At 41.5% G+C, this 23,634-nt stretch overlaps 1 protein-coding gene across 1 annotated transcript in view; it reads left to right on the top strand.

The window, feature by feature from the left end:
- Nucleotides 1-5,314: 5,314 nt before the first annotated feature.
- The window catches only part of GRK5 (G protein-coupled receptor kinase 5), a 256,986-nt gene continuing 238,666 nt past the window's right edge, over nucleotides 5,315-23,634 (top strand). Inside the window, exon 1 of the mRNA XM_060768524.2 lies at nucleotides 5,315-5,747. Coding sequence (XP_060624507.1) covers nucleotides 5,696-5,747 — 52 coding nt within the window. The 5' untranslated portion in view covers nucleotides 5,315-5,695. The remainder of the gene's footprint in view (nucleotides 5,748-23,634) is intronic.

Here is a 23,634-nt window from a genome sequence, read left to right as displayed (position 1 = left end):
AGGATGAAAGGGTGGAAGGGAAGGAGAAAGAGGGAGAGAAGGGGGAAGGGATGGAGGAAGGAAAGAGAGAAGGAAGGAAAGAGAAAAGGGAGGGAATGATGAAAGGGTGAAAGGGAAGGAGAAAAGGGGAGAGAAGGGAAGAAGGGATGGAGGAAGGAAAGAGAAAAGGGAGGGAAGGATGAAAGGGTGGAAGGGAAGGAGAAAGAGGGAGAAAAGGGAGGAAGGGATGGAGGAAGGAAAGAGAGAAGGGAGGGAAGGATGAAAGGGTGGAAGGGAAGGATGGAAAGAAAGGAGGGCGGGAAGAAGCAAAGAGAGAAGGAAGGAAAGATGAAAGGGTGGAAGGGAATGGAGTGAGGGAGAAAGAGGGAGGGAAGGATGGAAGGGAAGAAAGGGTGGAAGGGAAGGAGAAAGCGGGAGGGAAGGAGGATGGAAAGAGAGAAGGAAGGATAGGATGGTGAGGGAGAGGAGGGCATGAGAAAAGAGCCCAAGGGGCCCCATCTGCCCTCAGGCCTGGGTTTGCCCATACCCTGGTGTAAATGCATCCACTATAGATGCCACAGGAATTAAGAGAGCATAACTTGGTCCTCCATTAATAGGATCACCTTTAAATCTACTAATTGGACCAAAGTAAGTAGATACCATTGCAAAATCCTTCTACCCAGGTTGCAATGCAATTGATTCATTTTGATAAGATCCTAGCATTGCCATCAATCTGCTCAAATAAAGATTCAAACATTTTAGCAAAAGCAGAAAACCTACTTACAGTTTCAGACGTGTACATTCCAGGCATACAAAGGCTTGTCATACCTTACTGACAAGGCACATGAATGCAGAGAATCCCATCTGTGCATCAGCTCTTGACTTTAGGCTGTGATTTTCAAATAGTCCATTTTTGAATATTTCACAGGAAGCCTGAGTCTACCCAATGGCTGCAACTCCTTTTGAATTCTAATACGAAGTATGCAGTTGTCAATCTTTCTTCTCCCAGAATATTATTTCAAATGGGAGATGTTTGCAGTGATTTTTGGTGACAGTCATTTGTTATAACATGCAGAGTAACATTACACATGTTAAAATGGTGTCAAACTGCATTAATTCTGCAGCGTAAATGCACCCTCGTTGAACAAAATGGGACCTACTTCAGAGTAAGCTTATGCAAGGAGATCCCATTTTGTTCACTGGGGATGCATCTACACTGTAGAATGGATGCAGTTTGACACCACTTTTTAACTGCCATGGCTCAATGCTATGGAATTGTGGGAGTTGTAGTTTTACAAGATCTTTAGCCTTCTAAGACAAAGACGGCTGTTGCCACCAAGCTTCAAATCCTATGATTCCATAATAGTGAACGATAGTATCGAAAGTGGTGTTAATTCTACAGTGTAGGTGCATCGTGAAGCTCATTTTCTTGACTATCACCCCAATTCTTTTCTTGCAGTACCACAGCGCATTAACCTGCCAGCTGCAGAAAATCTTGCTGATCAGAAGGTTGGCAGTTCAAAGCTGCAGGTTGGGGTGAGCTCCCACCATTAGCCCTAGCTTCTGCCAACCTAGTTTGAAAACAATAATGTGAATAGATTAGTAGGTACTGCTTTGGTGGGGAGGTAAAAGGTACTCATGCAGACATGCCGGCAATTCATTCAGAAAGGCGTCCATGGACAACAGGCTCCTTGGCATGAAAAATGGAACAACAGAACATCCTCATGGCTGGAGCTGAGCACAGCCTCCAGATGTTGAAGATGAAAAGGGGGAAGCCTTTACCTTTGTCTGTGTACTGTCTGTCTTTGTTGTTAATTGTATAATGGGATTGAATGTTTGCCATATATTTATTCTGTAATCAGAGGTTGCCCTAGGTAATTTTCAATGGTAAGCAAACAGTATTTTGGCGCCTCCCCCCCCCCCCCCCCCCCAACCAATCACTGATATATATTTTCTGTTCGTCGTGGGAGTTCTGTGTGCCATATTTGGTTCAATTCCATCATTAGTGGAGTTCAGAATGCTCTTTGATTGTAGGTGAACTATACATCCTAGTAACTATAACTCACATATGTCAAGGTCTATTTTCCCCCAAGAGTGCGTCAAGAGCACCCCTGGGCAAAATCAACAATCCTGCAAATGCTTACTTTGCATAATGGGTTGAGCCACCCCTGTCTGTAATCTGCTCTGAGTCCCCTCGGGGAGATAGAGAGGAATATAAATAAAGTATATTATCAAAAACAACAACTAAAATATGCAGACAACAATACCAGCAAAAAAAGCAAAGTGTTTTAATATGGGAATTACATTACATATAAACTGGAAAACTAGCAATACTTTAACAGAAACTGCCCTGTCTTAAAGGCTATTGCAATGCTTTAATGCTCACAACTTTTGAATTGATTCATGCTGAGAGCTTAAGATCATATTGTGTCCCATGGCTAAGAAACGCAATGTACAGTACTCTCATTTCATGCTACATGACCAAAGGAGTTCTAATAACAGGGTGCAGACCTTGCGGTGAAACACGAAACTCCACGGGGCCTGGATGCTTGCATGCTTCATTATCTTGTGACCACAAATGTGAAGGGTAGTTCCCAAATACCGCTAATAAATACCAATGTTCCCAAATACCAAGATGTCAGAGTGCTGCAAAGGCCAAGCCTAGGCATGTTTACTTGGAAGGAAGCCCCACTGAATGGACCGCAAAACATGGGCATGATCACTTGTCAATGTCCCACAAGCTGAAATTCAACACATTCTGGTACGAAGATACAGAGAAAGGTATATTTGTGTTCGTTGGAGACGGAGGGTGCATCTACATTGTAGACTTAATGCAATTTAACACTGCTTTAATCACCGCGGCTCAGAACTGTAATTTTAGGTGGTCTTCAGCTTTCTCTGCCTAAGATTGCAGGTACTTCACCAAACCATAACTCCCAGAATTCCATAGCATCAAACCATGACGGTTTAAAGGGGTGTCAAGTTTCACTGTTGACGTCAAGGTGATGAAACACTTTATAACCAACACTCCTATTAAACAAACAGTGTGGTTTACACACAGCATTTTTTTCTATTGAGACTGGAGAAACCATTCATGCCATACCTTGACAAAGTACTGAGTGGTGTTTTCATCAAAGCAGCACAACTGCTCTTTACAGACTGCCCTCTCTTAATTGCCTTGCTAGGCTTTGTGTGCACATAAACTAATAGAGTTAATGCAGCTTGATGCAATGTTAATTGCCATGGCTCAATGCAACACGATGATGGGAGTTGTAGTTTGGTGAGGCATCGGCATTCTTTGGCAGAGAAGAGTACTTACTTAGGCAATCCTCTTGGCACATTTCTCCCTTTTGCCTGCTGTTTGTGCCTCTTCGAAATCTGCAACACTGCTGGTCACAGCTGACCTCCAGTTAGAGCGCTCAAGAGCCAGGGCTTCCCAGTTCTCGGTGTCTATGCTTAATGAAGGCCTTATAAAACTACAGATCCCATGATTCCATAGCACTGAGCCATGACAGTTAAAGTGGTGTTGAACTACATTAATTCTACAACGCAGATACATGGCAAGGTATCGTGTGGTGTTTTCATCAAGATTTTATTTCATAAATGCACACCTGATCTCTACAGTCTTCCCTCTCTCAAAAAGCGGGCTACCTGGTTTTGTTAAAAATCCCATTGATACTCCGTTGTTCCATTTCCATTCTTAAGAGTGCATCCACACTGTAAAATTTCTTTATTTACTATACTTATCCATACTATATAGAAGGAATGCAGTTTCTCCCCACTTTGACTGCCATGACTCAATGCTATGGAATCCTGGGAGATGTTGTTTGGTGAGGCACCAGTAGTCTTTGGCAGACACAGCTCAAGGTCTTGCGAAACTACTCCATCCCATAACACTGAGCCAGGGCAATTAAAAGACCTTGTAAAACTACAACCCCCAGCATCCCATAAGACTGAGCTGGGGCAGTTAACAGACCTTGTAAACCTACAACTCCTTGGATTCCATGACATTGAGCTGGGGCAGTTTAAAGACCTCCAGAAACTTCAACTCCCAGAATCCCATAACACTGAGTCAGAGCAGTTAAAAGATCTTGCGAAACTACAACTCCATGGACCCCATGACACTGAGGCAGGACAGTTAAAAGACCTTGTGAAACTACAACTCCCAGAAACCCATAACACAGTGCTGGGGCTGTTGAAAGCCCGTACGAAACTACAACTCCCAGGGTCCCATAACACAGAGCCAGGGAAGTTAAAAGACCTTGTGAAACTACAACTCCCAGCATCCCATAACACTGAGCCAAGACAGTTGAAAGACCTTGTGAAATTACATCTCCCAGGATCCCATAACACAGAGCCCGGGCAATTGAAAGACCTTGTGAAACTACATCTCCTAGCATCCCATAACACTGAGCCAGGACAGTTAAACGATCTTGTGAAACTACAGCTCCCAGGATCTCATAACACTGAGCCAGGGCAGTTAAAATACCATTCAAGGAGGGAGCATAACACCCAGGATCCCATAACACCTTGCAAAACTACAATTCCTTGTAAAACTACAATTCCCAGGATCCCATAATACTGAGCCAGGACAGTTAAAAGACCTTGTGAAACTACAACTCCCAGCATCCCATAACACTGAGCCAGGACAGTTAAAAGACCTTGCGAAACTACAGCACCCAGGATCCCATAACACTGAGATACAGTAGTTAGAAGACTTTGCGAAACCTTGCAAAACTATAACTCCTTGGATCTCATAGCAATGAGCAGGGGCAATTAAAAAACCTTGAGAAGCTACAACTCCCTGCATCCCACAATCAAAAGGGCTTTAGCCTCCTTTTGCCCAAGAGTGCAGGTGCCTCACCAGACTACAAATCCCGGGATTGCATAGCATGGAGGCTGGCTCTACACTGCCCTAGATCCCAGATGCTCCGATTTAAACTGGATTATATGAGTCCATACTGCCAGATAATCTGGGATAAGCAAATACTCTGGGATCAGATCTTGGAATGCCAGTGGAAGGGGTGTCAAAGTGCCTCCACTCTCCAGTGTAGATGCACCATTTCCCAAGGACACTCGAGGGTGCCTTTGGGCTGCAGGAGGAGGCCACTCAGTGTGATGGTATCGTGGCTTTTTGGGTCTTCTCTGCCCAAGAGTGCTGGAGCATCTCCTCTGATAGCGCAGGTAAAGCGGTGTCGGAGAGGAGTGTCGAGAGAGGAGGCAGCCTACATCTCCCGGCATGCAGCACTTAAAAAAAAAAAGAAGGGGGGAAAAAACCCCGGGCCAGCTGTTGAGCATGGCGCCTGCGCAATGCTGCGGAACTACAGGCTTGGGAGGAGTACCACACCCCCGAAGAGGGAGGGGGAAGAGCATCTGAAACCTTAAACCCTGAAGAGGAGGGAGAAGAGAGGAGCGGAGGGAAAGGGAAGGGAAGGAGAGGAAAGGAGAGGAGGGTGGGCTGGCTCCTGGAGGCGCGGGGAATGGAGTAGCCCAGAGACGCGAGAAAGGAAGGAAGGAAGGAAGGAAGGAAGGAAGACTGGAGGAGGAGGAGGGAGCAGGCAAGCAGTGGCTCCTCTCCGAGCAGGCAGCCCGATCCAAGGAAGGGAGGGAGAGAAGAAAGGAAGAAAGAAAGGCAAGCATGCCCTCCTAGGCATCCCCTCGCCCTTCCTCGCTCCAGTAGAGAGCCCTCCGGAGCTCGCCCAGACCAGGCTCGTCCATGGAGCTGGAAAACATCGTCGCCAACACCGTCCTGCTCAAAGCCCGCGAAGGTAAGCCAAGCAGCCAAGCCAGGCAGCCCTGGGAGCATCTCTGGCTTCCCTTCCTTCCTCCTCTTCGTCTGCGGAGAAGGAGGGAAAAGGGGGGCACAGGAGGAAAGGGCGCGCACCTCTCTTTGCAGAAGGGCAGGAAAGGGGTTTATCCAGGGGGACTTTCAGCTGCAGAGGTACCCTCGCTTTCTCCAGCCCCCTGTCCGCCTCTTCCCCCAGTCTCCTGCCGCGTGGGATTGTCGCTCTATCTATCTATCTATCTATCTACACACACAGCAAGCTACCTACTTACCTACCTTACCTACACAGATATCTATCTGTCTACCTATCTACACACACAGCAAGCTGCCTACTTACCTACCTACCTACACAGCTATCTAACTGCCTGCCTGCCTGCCTGCCTGCCTGCCTGCACACACAGCTATCTATCTATGCATGTATGTGCATCCACACATCTATCTATCTATCAATCTATCTACACACACAATCTGTCTACCAGCTTACCTATACACACAGTTTGTCTATGTATCAATCTACACACAAAGCTATCAACCTACCTACCTATCTACACACACAACTATCTACTTACTTACCTACCTACACACACAGCTATCTATCTATCTCTCTATCTCTCTATCTATCTATCTACACACACAGCAAGCTACCTACCTACCTACATAGCTATCTATCTATCTATCTATCTATCTATCTATCTATCTATTTACACACACAGCTATCTATCCATGCATGTATGTATGCATCAATCTATCTACACACACAGCTACCTACCTATCTACACACACAGCTATCTATTTATCTATCTACACACACAATCTGTCTACCAGCTTACCTATACACACAGCTATCTATCTACGTATCAATCTACGCACAAAGCTATCGACCTACCTACCTATCTACACATGCAACTATCTACTTACCTACCTACACACACGGCTATCTATCTATCTATCTATCTATCTATCTACACACACGGCTATCTGTCTATCTATCTATCTATCTATCTATCTATCTACACACACAGCAAGCTGTCTACTTACCTACCTACCTACCTACATAGCTATCTATCTATCTATCTATCTATCTATCTATCTATACACACAGCTATTTATCCATGCATGTGGATAGATAGCTGTGTGTATCTACCTACCTACACACACATCTATCTATCTATCTAAACATCTAAACACACAGCTAGCTACCTACCTACACACATCTATTTATCTCTCTATCTACACACACAGCTATCTACCTACTTACCTACCTACACACACAGATATCTAAACATCTACACACACAGCTACCTACCTACCTACACACGCATCTATCTATCTATCTATCTATCTATCTAGCTATACACAGAGCTATCTATCTATCTAGCTATACACAGAGCTATCTATCTCTGTCTGTCTGTCTGTCTATCCACATACACATATACATGTCTATCCACATACACATATACATCTACCTACCTACCTACCTACCTACCTACACACACATCTATCCATCTACACACACAGCTAGATAGATAGATAGATAGATGCCTACCTACACACACATCTATCCATCTACACACACACATCTATCCATCTACACACACACGCATCTATCTATCTATCTAGCTATACACAGAGCTATCTATCTCTGTCTGTCTGTCTGTCTATCCACATACACATATACATAAGTAAAACATTCATTATAACAGCTATCAATCAAGCTATCTATCTATCCATCCACATCAATCAATCAGTCTATTTATCCACACATCTACCTACCTACCTACCTACCTACACACACATCTATCCATCTACACACACAGCTACCTACCTACCTACACACGCATCTATATATGCATCTATCTATCTATTCACACACACATCTATCCATCTATCCATCCATCCATCTATCTATCTACCTATCAATCAATCAGTCTATTTATCCACACACCTACCTGCCTACCTGCCTGCCTACGTACACACACATCTATCTATCTAACTATCTATCTATTTATCTATCTATCCACACATCAATCAATTTATCCACACATCTATCTATCTATCTATCTATCTATCCACACATCAATCAATCAATTTATCCACACATCGATCTATCTATTTATCCATCCATCCATCCACACTTCTATCTATCTATCTATCTATCTATCTATCTATCTATCTATCTATCTATCTGCAGTTTGGTTTGACTCAACAGTGTCAAGAATAAGTGTGTGCACTCGTGCACACACACACACTTATGCATATACACACGCACACAGTATGTATACACTACTAAGTGAAACTGATACTCATTTTTGTGACTAAGGAGAGAGAGGTTTTCTATCTATGTATGCATATGTATCCTTCCTTATCCAGGAAACCTGCCTCAGCTTGGGTGAATTTAAGATTACAGTTTTATGTTCTTTTCTCTCTTTTTTTTTAAAAAAAGCATAGGCAGCTTTTCCTTGTGTATATGAATCCGCGGATGGTTGAATCGGTGGATCTCAAGAGTTGACTGTATAGGTGTTTGTGCTACACACGCTCCACATGCACACATGCGTATATACATATATAGAGATACAGTTGAACCCATCCTATCTACGCATTCTGAGTGAATTTAACCACTCAGACAACATCCAGACAAGAAACAATCAGAGCCAGTTAATCACCTTTCAACAAAGGATTCCCCCTGGCAGGAAGCAGCCAAGCTTTGAAGCTACAAGGCTATTCAGTGCTAATCAAGGTGATCTGTTACAACATTCACACTTGCCTGAAGCAGACAAGAGTTATTTCTCCCACCCTGGACATTCCACAAACATATAAACCCCACTTGCTTAGTTTCCAACAGACCTCACAACCTCTGAGGATGCCTGCCATAGATGTGGGTGAAACATCAGGAGAGAATGCTTCTGGAACATGGCCGTACAGCCTGGAAAAGTCACAGCAACTTCACCACCCACTGTTTGAAATATTTCCCCACCCCCTAAAAAAAAAAAGAAAATCAGAAAAACCTAAACCTTGATTTTGCAATTTTATATTAGGGAAAAGGGTTTAACTATGTGGTGTTTGACCATCTACAGATTATATTATACATAGCAGTCTAGGAACCACAGTTCCGCTGCACACATATATACACATAGGCATATGCACTTCTGCACATACATGCATACACAACACAAATATATATCTACAGATATATGTATATACACACAGGCCTTCACATATATGCATACACATGCACACACATGTATATACATAGTTTCTTTTTAAATTGTTTATTATGCACTGTCGTTTATGTTTAATTGCACTTGATGTTTTTGCTTTATCAATGTATGTAATTTGTTTCGGCATCGAATTGTGCCGACTGTGTATACTGCTCTGAGTTGCCTTCGGGCTGAAATGGGCGGGATAGAAATAATGTAAATAAATAAATATACACATATATGCACACAGACATCTAAAATTATATGCATACACACAGCTACACAGATGTACATATATACACATGTACATGTGTGTGTGTGTGTATGCGTATAGACATAACATATGTGTGTATACACATTCGTGCACATATTTATTTATTTTCAGCATTTCTATCCCGTTCCTTCTCAACCCCCGAAGGGAGACTCAGAACGGCTTACATTTGGCAGCAATTCGATGCCACTACTTATAACAGAGCAGTATAATAACAATTAAAACAATAAGTAAAACATTCATTATAACAGTAAAAAATAGTATTAATAGCCATATGTGTGTGTATGCATATTTATATAGGCTCAGCTGCCAATGCATTCCTTGATGGACCGTCCTCAGGGTCTTTGGAGATGATGAGATTCAAATCTAGGTTGTCTGAATGCCAGAAAGGAGTAAGTGGGTGGGTTGTTTGGACACACAAATTACAAAATAAATAGTTGGGGTTGGCGTTCTTCATGTTGAAGGAATATGATCCTGGAAATGAAGTCCTGAGCTTGATGGGGAGGGAGGGAGTAGGCGGGATGCCTGCATGCGAGTGCCCCAAGGCGGTCTACCTTTGCAAAGGGTCTCTTGCTTGCTGCTAAGGCAGAGTAAAGAGGGGAGGGAAGGGAGGTGGGTTTGCGTAAGCAGCAGCGTTGGCGGCCAGGGTGCATTATGATTACATTTGCTAAAGGAGTCGGTTGCTGGAAGGGAACGGCTGCAACCACAACAAACATCCTGATACTCATCTCAGCCCTGACTGATCATGATGGCCATCACTAGCTTCTTCTGTGGCTTTCTGAAAAACGGCTCACTTCTGTTTGTTGTTTTCTGGGTTGGTCGACCAGGGTGGGAGTGAGAAACCTCTCTCTGAATGACTGGATGTTTTTTTCCTTCTTCTCCTTCACCCCTTCCTGTTTCCTTCCTTCCTTTTTCTTTTCTTTTCTCAATCTGTCTGAACCAGGCAGCATCAGAGGAGGATTTCCTCTGGGAACCCGTCTTGCAGCATCTGGAGCTTTCATTCACTGTATTATATAGGATGAATGGAAATCTCCATGGCAAGAGGAACCCGTAATAATCCTTGTTAATCTGAGCAGAATCCCCATATGATGCTCACCTCTTAGGTCAAATCGTGGGAAGGGGAGCATCCGGTGATTGAGGAGAGGAGTTTTGATCGCTTGATTCACTTCCGATGGAAATGAGCCATTCAAGGGTGCATCTGTGCTGCAGAATTAATGCAGTTTGACGCTGCTTTAACTGCCATGTTCAGGCTTATGGCTTTCTGGGAGTTGTACTTTGGTGAGGCGTCAACAATCGTTGACAGAGAAAACTCAAGATTGGGTTGTTTGAGGTTTTCCAAGCTGTATGGCTATGTTCCAGAAGCATTCTCTCCTGACGTTTCGCCTGCATCTATGGCAGGCATCCTCAGAGGTTGAAAAGTGGCGATACATGCTGGAAAACTCACAACAACCCAATGATTCTGGCCATGAAAGCCTTCGACAATACATAAAACTCAAGATCATGTAAAGCTGAAGTGGAAATTAAGTGGTGCCAAAATGTATTAATTTTACTGTGTAGGTGCACCCCAAGGCATTCACATCCCCACTGCCATATACCTACAATTATGTGATATATATATATATATATATATATATATATATATATATGGGTTTATTTTTCCCCCTCTAATCCCATAATGTGTTAAAACTCCTCACTTCCTCCATAAGACAAAATCTGATTAAAAATAAATTTGATGATCCCTCACTTACTTTCAGACTCTGGCCTGGATTGCATAAGCGGGTGGGAGAGAGCCTGCATTATCTATCCTTTCAGTCCTTTTAAATTTTTATGAGTAGAGGAAGCTTGCTTCTTTTAGCATCTTTATATCAGACCTTTGCTTGTGAAACTGCCTTGCAGGACTACCATCCTTTTGAGTGTTTCCTTTCTTGATTTATCCAAATCCAACGAAAGTAAACATTGCTTGGTTTGATTTGATTGCAGCCCACCTTCTGTCAAAAGATCTCAGAATAGAGAACACCCAATGAAAAGTTCTCAATTATTATTATTTTTTAAAAGGAACATAAGCCATAATTCAAAATCATTAATAGTAAGTTAAACCAAGTTGTTGCAGATAATAGGTAAAGATAAAGGTTTCCCCTTGACATTAAGTCTAGCCAATTCCGACTTTGGGGGGTGGTTCTCATCTCCATTTCTAAGCCGAAGAGCCTATGGAGCCCTCAGTGGTGCAGTGGGTTAAACCCCTGTGCTGGGAGGACTGAAGACCGACAGGTCATAGGTTAGAGAGCATGGATGAGCTTCCTGTATCAACTCCAGCTCCTCATGCAGGGACACGAGAGAAGCCTCCCCCAAGGATGATAAAGCATCAAAACATCCAGGCATCCCCTGTGCAACGTCCTTGCAGACGGCCAGTTCTCTCACACCAGAAGCAACTTGCAGTTTCTCAAGTTGCTCCTGACATGACTAAAAGCCAAAGAGCTGCTGTTGTCCGTAGACACCTCCAAGGTCATGTGGCCAGCATGACTGCATGGAGCGCAGTTACCTTCCTCCCACTGGGGTACCTATTCATCTCAGATTTGCATGTTTTCAAACTGCTAGGTTGGCAGAAGCTGGGGCAAACAACAGGAACTCACCCTACTCCACAGATTTGAACCACTGACCTTTCGGTTAGCAAGTCCCACAGCTCAGCAGATAAAAAGGGAGGGAGATATGATGTAAACATGTGTTATCTGGAAAAAGATTTAGATAATATTCATGACAATGTCATTATTTGGTGAACATCCTCTTGTGTTGACAAGATCTTTTAGATCCGCTCTTGCAGGGAAAAGCACCATTAGTATCTGTGAAAGTGGAGCATATACTCTAATGAATGCTAAAGGAGAAAATGACCATTGACCAGCTGTGATCAGCCACCTAGCGGTTGGACACTATTGCAGTTACAGTGTAGGAAAAACTTTTGAACCTTTCTACAGCTTTTTTTAAAAAAAACAAGATCATTATATGGTTGATATGCAATTGAGATGGAGATATTAGTGTTCCTTTGTCTTGAACGTCTTGATTCATCTGCAATTGTAGTTTAAGTGCTTAGACAAAGCCTGTACACATACTCTTTACAGCTTTTTAATTTCCAGAGTGCTAGGCAGTATATGGAGTTCAGTTCAGCTCAGGGTTTTTGTTTAATAGAGTCTTGAGGATGATTCACATATGACATTCTTTTCTGTGTGTAATGACTCTGTAACACATATAATCGTGACCCATCAAAGGCACATTCCTCACATACATTACTGTTGGAAGTGTCTATTTTCCGCTATACTTTTCTTCCTACAAGAAAAACATTTCTGTGTAGCAATTCTTGACTGTGACTTTTTTTGCTGATGGGTTTAGGCTGCCAAAGGTGAAAAAATGCATATTTTTTGGTCGACCCTTTATTCCAATATTCCTTCAGGACATTTCCAGCCGTTGAAGTTCATGCTTTTTAATTTTATCTTTTGGAATGAATGTAGCAAAAGCAGATGGTGGATGATTTTTTGCTGCATGGAGTACAACAGTCAAATATTAACCTTGGTGGACTTTCTCTTAAAATATAATAATAATAATAATAATAATAATAATACACTTTATTTATATTCTGCTCTATTTTCCCGAGGGGACTCAGAGCGGATTACAGTATACACATATATAGGCAAACATTCAATGCCTTTTATACAATAAGAATGACATAAAATATAAACAAAGGCAAAGGTTTCCCTTTCCATCTCTGGCATCTGGAGGTGATGCTCAACTCTGGCTATGGGGAGGTGCTCTTTGTTCCATTTTTCCATGTTGAGAAGCCTGTTGTCCATAGATCCTCCTGGTTGTGTTTGCCAGCATGGCTGCATGGGTGCCTTTTATCTTTCTGCCAAAGTGGTACCTATTCATCTACTCGCATATTTTTGAACTGCTAGGTCGGCAGAAGCTAGGGCTAACAGAGGGAGCTCACCCTGACTCACGGCTTCAAACTGCTGACCTTCCGCTCAACAAGTTTTCTGCAGCTAAAAGTTTAACCCACTGTGATACCATGACCCAGATATATTATATTATTATATATTACATTCTTTCTGGTCCCATTGAGTTTGATTTATTATCTGCCTTCTGTGATGGTAAGGGCTCTGATACAGAAGTACTTCTGCTTGATCTTTGAGTATCTTAATATCATGATTCAACCCGAGTCTGTCTCCAGAGGTCGGAGCAGCTGGCAGGAGAGGATAGTAAAACCATTATTCATTACCCCATCTTCTATTTAGCCAGAACAATCTTAATTACTGGATTGCTGTGAATTTTCCAAGCTGAATGGCTGTTTCAGAAGCATTCTCTCCTGACGTTTCACCCACATCTATGGCAGGTATCCTTAGAGGTTGTAAGACCTCACAATCTCTGAGGATGCCTACCATAGATGTGGGTGAAACATCAGGAGAGAATGCTTCTGAAACAGCCATTCAGCTTGGAAAATTCACAGCAACCCAGTGATTCCAGCCATGAAAGCTTTCGACAATCTTAATTATATTCTTCAGTCTTCTTTCTCCATTTCAAGACCATTTCTTGTTTTCAAAGAGCAAATCTCAACATTATTCTAATGTGAATGTAGACTCTTGCCCTTCCTTTGCCCACCTTTTTTTTGATATGGAAGTGCATTATGCAAAACTGTTTGGAGAAGGAGGATTTGATCCTCACACAGTACCTCTATTTGTGAGTCTACTCAATTTCCCATTGAATTGTATAGGGATGTGTGCAATAATATATATGCCCAGGAATTCCAGATCTGGGGCACTGCGGCTTGATCTTTACCTTAAAGGTGTAGTTTCTGGGGAGAGCATTGAAGCACAAAACAGAACCAGGTGGTGGCTCAGTGCAGACATTTTCTAGACATTTTAATATTCCACTACAATACTCTTAACTTAAAAAAACTACAATAAGGATTCGCCATATAACTGGTGAGCACCAATTCCTTTGTGTTTATTTATTTACAGTATTTATATGCCATTTTTTTCACCCCGGGGGGGGACTCAAAGTGGTTTACAAAAAAAGGGCAAAATTCAATGCCTTACATACATAAACCAAATCATAAATACAATAACATATAGCTAAGCATAAATTCAATAGGACAATTCACCATAACCTAAGAGGACATATAAACATGAAACACAAGGTATTGTCGAAGGCTTTCATGGCCGGAATCACTGGGTTGTTGTGGGTTTTTTCAGGCTGTATGGCCATGGTCTATAGGCATTCTCTCCTGGCGTTTCGCCTGCATCTATGGCAAGCATCCGCCCGAAAAAACCCACAACAACCCACGAAACACAAAAATTAAAAACACCTAATAAAAACATTAAACATAGAATAGTGTAGAGTACACTAATCTGTGGAAAGACGTAAAACCCATTCACTATAGTCACTATAAACCCAAATATAATAGACATTATGCCGTACTGCAGTTCTCTTAGAGTTGGAAATCACGGAAATGTCTTAAATCCGGTATATCTTCGCAAATAGCGTTGCCAGGTTTTCAAAACAGCAATAGGGTATTGCTGAAATTAATGATGTGTGGGGTTATCAGTTAGAAAATACCTATTAAATAGTTTGCATTCTTCTTAAATGCCAAATGAAATTTCTGGTTTCCATTCACTTAGTTATGTATTTTTCAGTACTTAATATACTTGCCCACATTTCATACATTACATGTTTGACATATTTCTGCCTTTATGAAAGGCCAGGGACTGTCAATGAATACCAGGTGCAATAGGCTATATTTCAGAGGAACTGGCAAAACCACCTCTGAATATTCCTTGAACAATAATAATACAAACATGAATTTCATGGGCTCATCATAAGTCAACTGGCGACTTGAAGATATACACATACAAATCCAAACACTGGATATTTTACATCTTGTTTAATTTAAGTTATATAAAAGTAAACTAGATTGCTGCTTTATAATGATGGTCAATTGCCATTCTTATACAGGACAAACTTTGTCTCTCAAATAAGGATGTCTCTTAACAGAAGGCATACATTACCACAAAAAGATTCAGGGATGTGTTTGGGTCAGTAGGCTTTAACCAAAACGTTATTTGCTTTGTCTTAGTAACCCAGAAAGTCCTAGGTGAAATCCTCAACACCTTTGTATTAGGGTAGAATAAACAGCTGCCTTAAAACTGTGGAAAGTATGTACTGCAACTGCCAGAGCTGACTTACATGGATTAATAGTGTGACTTGGGTTGCATCTATACTATAGAATTAATGCAGTTCAATGGCAGGGAATCCTGGGGTTTGTGGTTTGGTGAGGCACCAACACTCTTTGGCAGAAAAGATTGAAGACCTAGTAAAACTATAGGTAAAGGTTTCTCCTAATATTAAATCTAGTTGTGTCTGACTCTGGGGGGTGGTGCTCATCTCCATTTCTAAACTGAAGAACTGGTGTTTGTCCGTAAACACCTCCTAAGTCATGTGCATGGAGAGCCATTACCTTCCTGCAGAAGCGGTACCTATTGATCTACTCACATTTGTGTGTTTTTCAACTGCTAGGTTAGCAGAAGCTGGCACTAACAGCGGGAGTTCATCCCGCTCCCAGATTTGAACTGCCAACCTTTTGGTCAGCAAGTTCAGCAGCTCAGCGGTTTAACCCGCTTTGCCACCAGGGCACTATAAAGTAAAAATTGGGTGAAGTAAAACTATAGCTTCCATAATTCCATTGTATTGATCCATGGTAGTTTAAAGTGGTGTCAAACTGCATTAAGTCTATAGTGTAGATCTGCCCTTGGTGCAGTGAACCTGCTTATGTTCTCGTCATGGTTTTGGGAGGAGGCAGAACATGTATAATTAAGCTAATTTATTTTGCAGGACAATAACTTATTACAGCTGTGTAAAAAAAGTCTTCTACTTTATTTTCAAGTGGTAGATACTTGGATTTAAGGAGAAATAACTGTATTAGTTTCATCTCCTTGGCCTACACACTTCCTTTTATTGTGTAAATGGGTTTTAATAGTAATTAGCATGCCCCCAATGGAATTCAGGGTAAAAGAAATGTCATGTTATCTTAACCAGCTCGTTGTAAAAGGATAAGAAGCATGTATAAAATAAACCAAGTGATGTCATGACTTCTGCAGAGCCAGAGTTTTGAAAGAGACTTGCCCAGACACTTAAGATAACAGCATGGCATAAAGGCCTTGATGTTTCAGAGAGTAGAGATATATGCTAAAAGCATTATTACCATAGCAGCCACAACGTAGACTAGGGAAGTCATGTAGTACAGGGGAAATATATGTTATCTCTGCAAATTTGGTTCCTTGATTTGTTCAACACATTTGATCTGTCAACACTTTACAAAAGACATTCATTGTGTAACTGCAAAAGTTTTCCTTGTTCAACTCATTATATTGCTTGGGGCTTTTTCATGAGAGGATCTCAAAGAAGCAAGAAAATGCTCCAAATTTTGGAAAAATAACTCTACAAGGTGCCCCAAGAAAGCGTGTTTATCCTCCAAAGGTTCTGAGCAAAAAGTAATGCACACATATTACTTTTATATAAAGTTCGTGTTACCAGCCCTTGCTGTCTTTCTGGAAAAGGAGTGTGATTATTCTCGTGTTGCCCCTACAAATAATTTGTTGATGGTAACATCAGCACTTATAATCTATGATTTGTATGCTTTGCTTCTGTGTCACAGATCACGTACAGCAATGTCAAATGCAATCCAAATAAGCAAAGAAGAATACTTTGCCTTTTAAACCATTTAAGTCAGTGTTTCCCAACCTGTCAGGACCCCGGGGGAGGGGGGGGGGTTGCAAGGGGGATTTCAGAGGGGTCGACAAAGACCATCAGAAAACATATTTTGATGGTCTTAGGAACCCCTTTGGCAGAGAAGGCTGAAGATCTCTCTGCCTGTCCTTCTCTTCCTTTTCAGTGTTGGTGAACTACAAGTCCCAGAATTTGAAAACAGCTCCCCCCCAACCCCACCAGTTCTCAATGTTGGCCATGTAGGTAGTGTGCCAAGTTTGGGGCAGATCCATTGTGGGTTGGGTTCAATGTGCATCACTGAAATAAAAATTTTATACTACAATGCTTCAACTTTAAGAGTTATTGTAAAAAAAACAAACTGATGTAAGATAAAATTCAGACCATAGGATCAGCTCTGCAAACCATCCTCTAGTATATGTTTTAATATGTTGTAAGCCACTTTGGGTCCCATGACAGAAAAAAAGGATATAAATAAAGAATTGTAGTAGTAGTAGTAGTAGTTTCAATCCAAGAAATAAGCCAGGAATAGATTCCCAATAGAATGAAACATATGGGTATGCTAGTGGCAGAAACCATATTGTGAGAACTCACATTTTTGAAACTTATCTGGAAGAACTGATAGTTTAAGTTGACAAATTCCAGTTCTGGTGTTGTATTGCCAAGCCATATATGACATTGAATTTTTTTTAAAAAAATTGTGTTATTTATTTTGAAGGGACTAATAAAACCCAACTTTCTTATTTTTATCTCTTGGTTTTTGCATGAATTGTTCCCCATGTCATCACTGTGAGATCATGGCGTAATTCCAATGTCCTAACAAACGAACTTCTCGAAATTCTTCTAAGTGTTATGAACAGCTTATAGGATTGGTCCCAGGAAGGTTACAAATACAGTGTGCTCAGCCATAACTGTTCACTCTGCTGGTGGCTTAGACGCTGAAAAGGATTGCAGAAACATCTTTCTCTAGTTGAAGAAGATCTGGAATCAAATTACTATGACAGTGTTTGATGTAGGAGAATCACAAGAAGATCATTTTGTTTGCAATAATAACATTGATAAAATGTTGTCAGGAGGGTAGCAGCTGAGAGCTAGATCACAACATAGTTGCTTTTGGGTTTTTCTCTCTCAAACAAATACTCAAGTCCATGAAGGGCCAAAAATTAACTGGGTTGTCTAAACCAGGGCTTCTTAAACCTTTTCCACTTGCAACCCATTTCGGCTTGACAATTTCTTTCATGACCCCAGGTATATAAAATAAGGATACAAATAAAACATTTGTTAATAATAAATCAGCAATTGCAAGGCTTGCTAAACAGAATGATTGTCCTTTTTATGGAGTACAGCTGAAGTATTTTCTGCAGAGTCCACCGTAAGCACTACACATTGTTGCTAAGAGATTTGTGTAAATGTCTAAGTGGCATTCAGAAATCTCATTACTGTTGCCAATTTTTTTCTCAACCTCAACATCGAGCTAAGGAGACCTCATTTGGAGCTGGGACCCACATAAGAAGTAGGGCTACTTCAATCCTAAATTATTCTTTCTCTTATGTGCATTATTTATAAGTAGAAATGACATTTATTAGACTCAAAGCAGTGTTTGGAGAACCCACAACTTTGGCTGTTCTTATAATGAAATGTCAGTCTGGATTATGTTAGGCAAACCGAGAGCCCTTCCACACAGCCATATAACCCAGAATATCAAGGCAGATAATCCACAATATGTACTTCGAACTGGATTATCTGAGTCCACACTGCCATATTATCCAGTTCAGTGTGGATTTTATACAGCTGTGTGAAAAGGGCTCTAGTTTCTTTCAAAGGAGAATCATCTAGTTTTGCCTTGAGATAATTCGGTTTTTGCTCCTAAATTCACACTTAGAAGCACCTTTAAGTCTAGAATCCAGAATCAAGAAAGCATGTTAGCACACTGCATGGTGATACCTTGCCATGCGTGAAGTCCCATGTTCAACCCCACCATCTCTAAACAAATTTCAGCAAGTGGTAGCAAGAAAAGGCTGACATGGATATACCAGTATTCTGGGTGCTAAAGTGAAATGATCTACATCAGCGTTTCTCAACCTGGGGGTCAGGACCCCAGAGGGAACCACGAGGGGGTTTCAGAGGGGTTGCCAAAGACCACCAGAAAACATATTTCTGATGGTCTTAGGAACCTCTTTGACAGAGAAGGCTGAAGATCTCTCTGCCTGTCCTTCTCTTCATTTTTGGAAACAGACGGCGAGTCCTCCCACCAAAAGCCCTCCTCCTGCTATCATTGGCTGGCCTCTCAGCCAAGGGGAGGGCTGTTTTTGAGACTCCAAACGGAGAGCAGGTGTGTTCAGCGCGTGGCAGCATGGTGCGCATGCGTGGCAAGGGAGAGCATGTGAGGTGAGAGGGAGGCTCGTGCCAGCGAGTCCCTTCAAGGCAAGGGGACCCTGTATGGCCCAATTCTATCATTGGTGGGGTTCGGAATTCTCTTTGATTGTAGGTAAACTATAAATCCCAGTAACTACAACACTCAAATATCAAGGTCTATTTTTCCCAAACTCCACCAGTGTTCACATTTGGGCGTATTGAAGTTTCTTCCAGATCCATCATTGTTTGAGTTTACAGTGCTCTCTGGATGTAGGTGAACTACAACTCCAAAACTCAAGGTCAATGCTTACCAAACCCTTCCAGTATTTTCTTTTGGCTGAGGGAGTTCTGTGTTCCAAGTTTGGTTCACTGCCATCATTGTTGGAGTTCAGAATGCTCTTTGGTTGTAGGTGAACTATAAATCCCAGCAACTACAACTCCCAAATGACAAAATCAGTACTCCTCAACTCCACCAGTATTCTAATTTGGCCATATCAAGTATTGTGCCAAATTTGATCCAGTGCATGAAAATACATCCTGCTTATCAGATATTTACATGTTGATTCATAACAGTAGCAAAATTACAGTTATGAAGTAGCAAAAAAATAATAATTTTATGGTTGGGGGTCACCACAGTATGAGGAACGGTATTAAGGGTCATTAGGAAGGTTGAAAAAGACTGATCTACATAAGCCCATCTTTCCATTTCTGTAATGTACGGCGATTTAATTTGGGGGGTCATCTTGCACATGTCTCTTCTTGTGTCTCATAAATTTGTATGTGCAAATACAGACGTGCACATACAGAAAATCCCCAAATTTTAATGCCACTTTATTAGTCAGTACAACCTCACTGCCTGATGAAAGGTATCCTCATTACAGCTTAGGATGAACTGCACCATGACAGAATGAACTGCTTTGTGCAATTCTCCTATAAAGTTCAGTGAAGTTGTAAACATACTTTTTAAGATTATATGGTATGAAGTATGAAGGTTGTAATCCTGAAAATCTATGCATGTATGGACTTGATTCTCCTGTTATAGCCATGCAAACAGCAGAAGAAGCAAACATATCTTGAAATGAAAAGTAGCTAAATCCATGCAGCCAGAGCCATTTTAGGTGTTTACATCTGTATGACAACCTTACCCTCCTTTCACGTAAAAGTGTGGTTTTAGCAGCCAATTAAAGTCCTATTAAACACCGGGGATTTTATTCCATCAGATAAATAACATTTGGACGTAACTGTTTCCTTATACATGGATTTGTATTTCTTTAAGAGATTAGATAGCAAAAGAACAAATTCCATAGGAGATGTTCAAACATCTTGCTTTATCACAACCACTATGGTGTTTCAAAACAACTACAGCCAAATTTGCTTCTGCTGAAGTAGAATTGGGTGACCAGTCCCTTGTCAATCACCAGGAGCACCCTGTGTCCCTATTTTTCATAAATTTGAACAAGTGGAAGCTCAGTAAATACATATATAAAGGAGTATATGTGTGTATGTATGAATACACGTCAAGCTTGGTATTCCCACAAAATATTGCCTCTTTAGGCATTTTCTGGTGCCTGCAGTGTAACTCTGTGGTATTCTTTGGTGGAAAGTCTTTCCTTTCAGTAGGACTTGCTCTTATAGTGGATTTTCTGTATCCATATGAAGTCCAGGAATGTATCCCTCGCAGATACAATACTAATATGAACGTTTGGGGCTTCTAAAAAAACAGAGTTTTCATCATAGGTCTCATTCAGGAGAAAAGTGGTATGTTAAGTAAATGCCCCCTTTTTAAATTACAGGTGTATAGCATGAGTTTGAAAACTAGTATGTATTTATTTATCTTGTCAGAAGAATACAGTTATAATGTATAGAAAAACCATAAGCAAAGTTAAAAACTTGGTATTATACTAAATGTCCTTTTACCAGAAGCTGGCCACTTCGAGTGCCTCTGGTGTCACTTTAACAAGGTCCTCCTGTACATGCAGCAGAGCTCAGACTCCATTGTAGTAAGTAGTCTGCTGTTTGCTCTTCTCCACACTCGCATGTTGTGGACTCCATTTTGTGGCCCCATTTCTTAAGGTTAGCTCTGCATCTCAGAGCACCAGAGCGCGGTCTGCTCATCACCTCCCAAGTTGCCCAGTGTTCTGTGTGCCCGGGAGGAATTTCTCACCTGGTCTCAGCCACTGATTGAGGTTCCAGTTTTTAGCCTGCCACTTTTGGACTCTTGCTTGCTGAGGTGCTCCTGCGAGTATCTCTTTAGATCTTAGGAAGGTGTTTCTTGATTTAAGGCATTGGCTTGCTGGCTGATATGTGAACAGAGGATGGGTCGGAGATTCTCAAGTTGCTCCTGACACACACACACACACACACAAACAAACAACAAAAAACTTCCTGGCAGATGTCAGGTGGTGCAATACCGGCTAAACATGATAATTTCCCCAGCAGCGTAGAGCGTAGACATCCTGTGATAATGTGGCATGTCTCATTAAGAGCCACATCAACTGTTTTAACATGGTGAGATTGCATTCATGCTGGGCATGTGTATTCAGCAGCAAAGTAGCAAAGCGCAAGGGCAGATGTCTTCACTATGTCTGGTTGTGATCCCCAGGTTGTGAAAGAGCTAGAAATATTCTAGAAGTAGATGCTATTCAAGTGAGGAGCATCATTATTCACATTATTTCATATTTTAAAAAAGATAATCCAGAGCAGACCTCAGTCATTGACCGTTGTCCATATTTGCTTCTTCAAACTCAACTTTTCAAACCAACTAATTTATTTAGAGTAAATTCATTGAAAAAGAAGTGAAATAAAACACTCTTTCAGTTGCACTTTCTAAATGCGGTAGGCCTAGCCATTCGCAGCTTGGAGAAAACCATGTTTTACCTGCCTATCCCTCATTTAACAATAAATTAGTTGACTGTGAGGAGCTTCAAAACAAGACCCAAAAAGGTTAAGCCCTCAACCCTAGTTCTGAATGTGCAGCTCAATTGGTTTTGGTGTCCCTCACATTTGCATTGTTTAATATACATTTTCTTTAATGCCTAATAGGAAGGTATTGGGGAATTTTGGTAAATTCTACGAAGAAAGGGAAAGGAAAAATTCTCACTTGTTTCAGCGACTGACTGGGTGGGGAGCGGCTGGGGAAATCCGCAAAGAACCCTGCAGCTTTTCCAAATATCCCTCTAGTTTTATTGCCTTACCATGGGCCACTGGGTTGTTTGTGCGCTGTCATTTAAGAATGTTTGGTTTGAGCTTGTTACAAAAGATGACATAACCAGTTAGCATTCTGGCTTTCTAGAAACTGGCAATATCCCAGATATTGTCACTTCATCTAGTTTCAAGTTGCCATATGTTTGTTTGGGACTTGGGCTTGGATCTCCTTTTGGCACCATGTCCCACCAAATCGCAACCTTATCGCAGTTCATATAAAAAAAACTGGGTCATTTTCCATTTACGATGCCCACTACTGCAGATTTCTAATGCAGGAGCATTACATATTCTATTTGTTTTCTGGGCTTAACACTTCATTCCAGGAAGGCAAAAAAGGAGCGTCAGCGGATTGGAAATGTGTGCCATCTTAATAGATGTGGTGGCAACCCTTGTTGAATTTTCCTTTATCTGTTTTGATCGCAAACAGAAAACAAGCAATTACCCAACAAGCCTCACAGCTGCATAGAAGCCTTCCTCTCCTCCCCACATATGTAAGAGTCAAGTGGTGTATACACAACTGGAACTAATTAAGCTCTTCTCATTACAGAATGTAATAAGAATGAAAACCATTTGGGCCAACAAATATTCAAGTCTTAAGGAATTTCTGTAGCTTATGTTTCTTTTCTAAAGGATACCAAAGCCACAGTGTTATGAATAAGGTTATGTGCATTTGAACTGTTGGCCTGATTCTTCCAAACATGGAAGGAAGAGCATGTACTGTTGAAATCGTTGCTTTAAAAAAAAATGCAGCGCGGGCATCATCCCAGTCTTGTGCAGAAGTTGTGCTATTGTTATAGGCTGGACCTACACTGCCATATAATCCAGATTTTCTTTCGTATCAGGAGCGATTTGAGAAACTACAAGTCGCTCCTGGTGTGAGAGAATTGACCGTCTGCAAGGATTTTGCCTAGGGATCACCTGGATGTTTTGATGTTTTACCATCCTTGTGGGAGACTTCTCTCATGTTCCCGCATGGGGAGCTGGAGCTGACAGAGGGAGTTTATCCACGGTCAACCTGGATTCAAACCTCCGATCTGTTGGTCTTCAGTCCTGCCTGCACAAGGGTTTAATCCATTGCG

This window comes from Anolis sagrei, chromosome 3 (assembly GCF_037176765.1).
Source record: "Anolis sagrei isolate rAnoSag1 chromosome 3, rAnoSag1.mat, whole genome shotgun sequence".
Lineage (NCBI taxonomy): Eukaryota > Metazoa > Chordata > Lepidosauria > Squamata > Dactyloidae > Anolis > Anolis sagrei.
The sequence above is the reverse complement of the archived record's forward strand: the minus strand, read 5'-3'. Positions and strand labels throughout refer to the sequence as shown.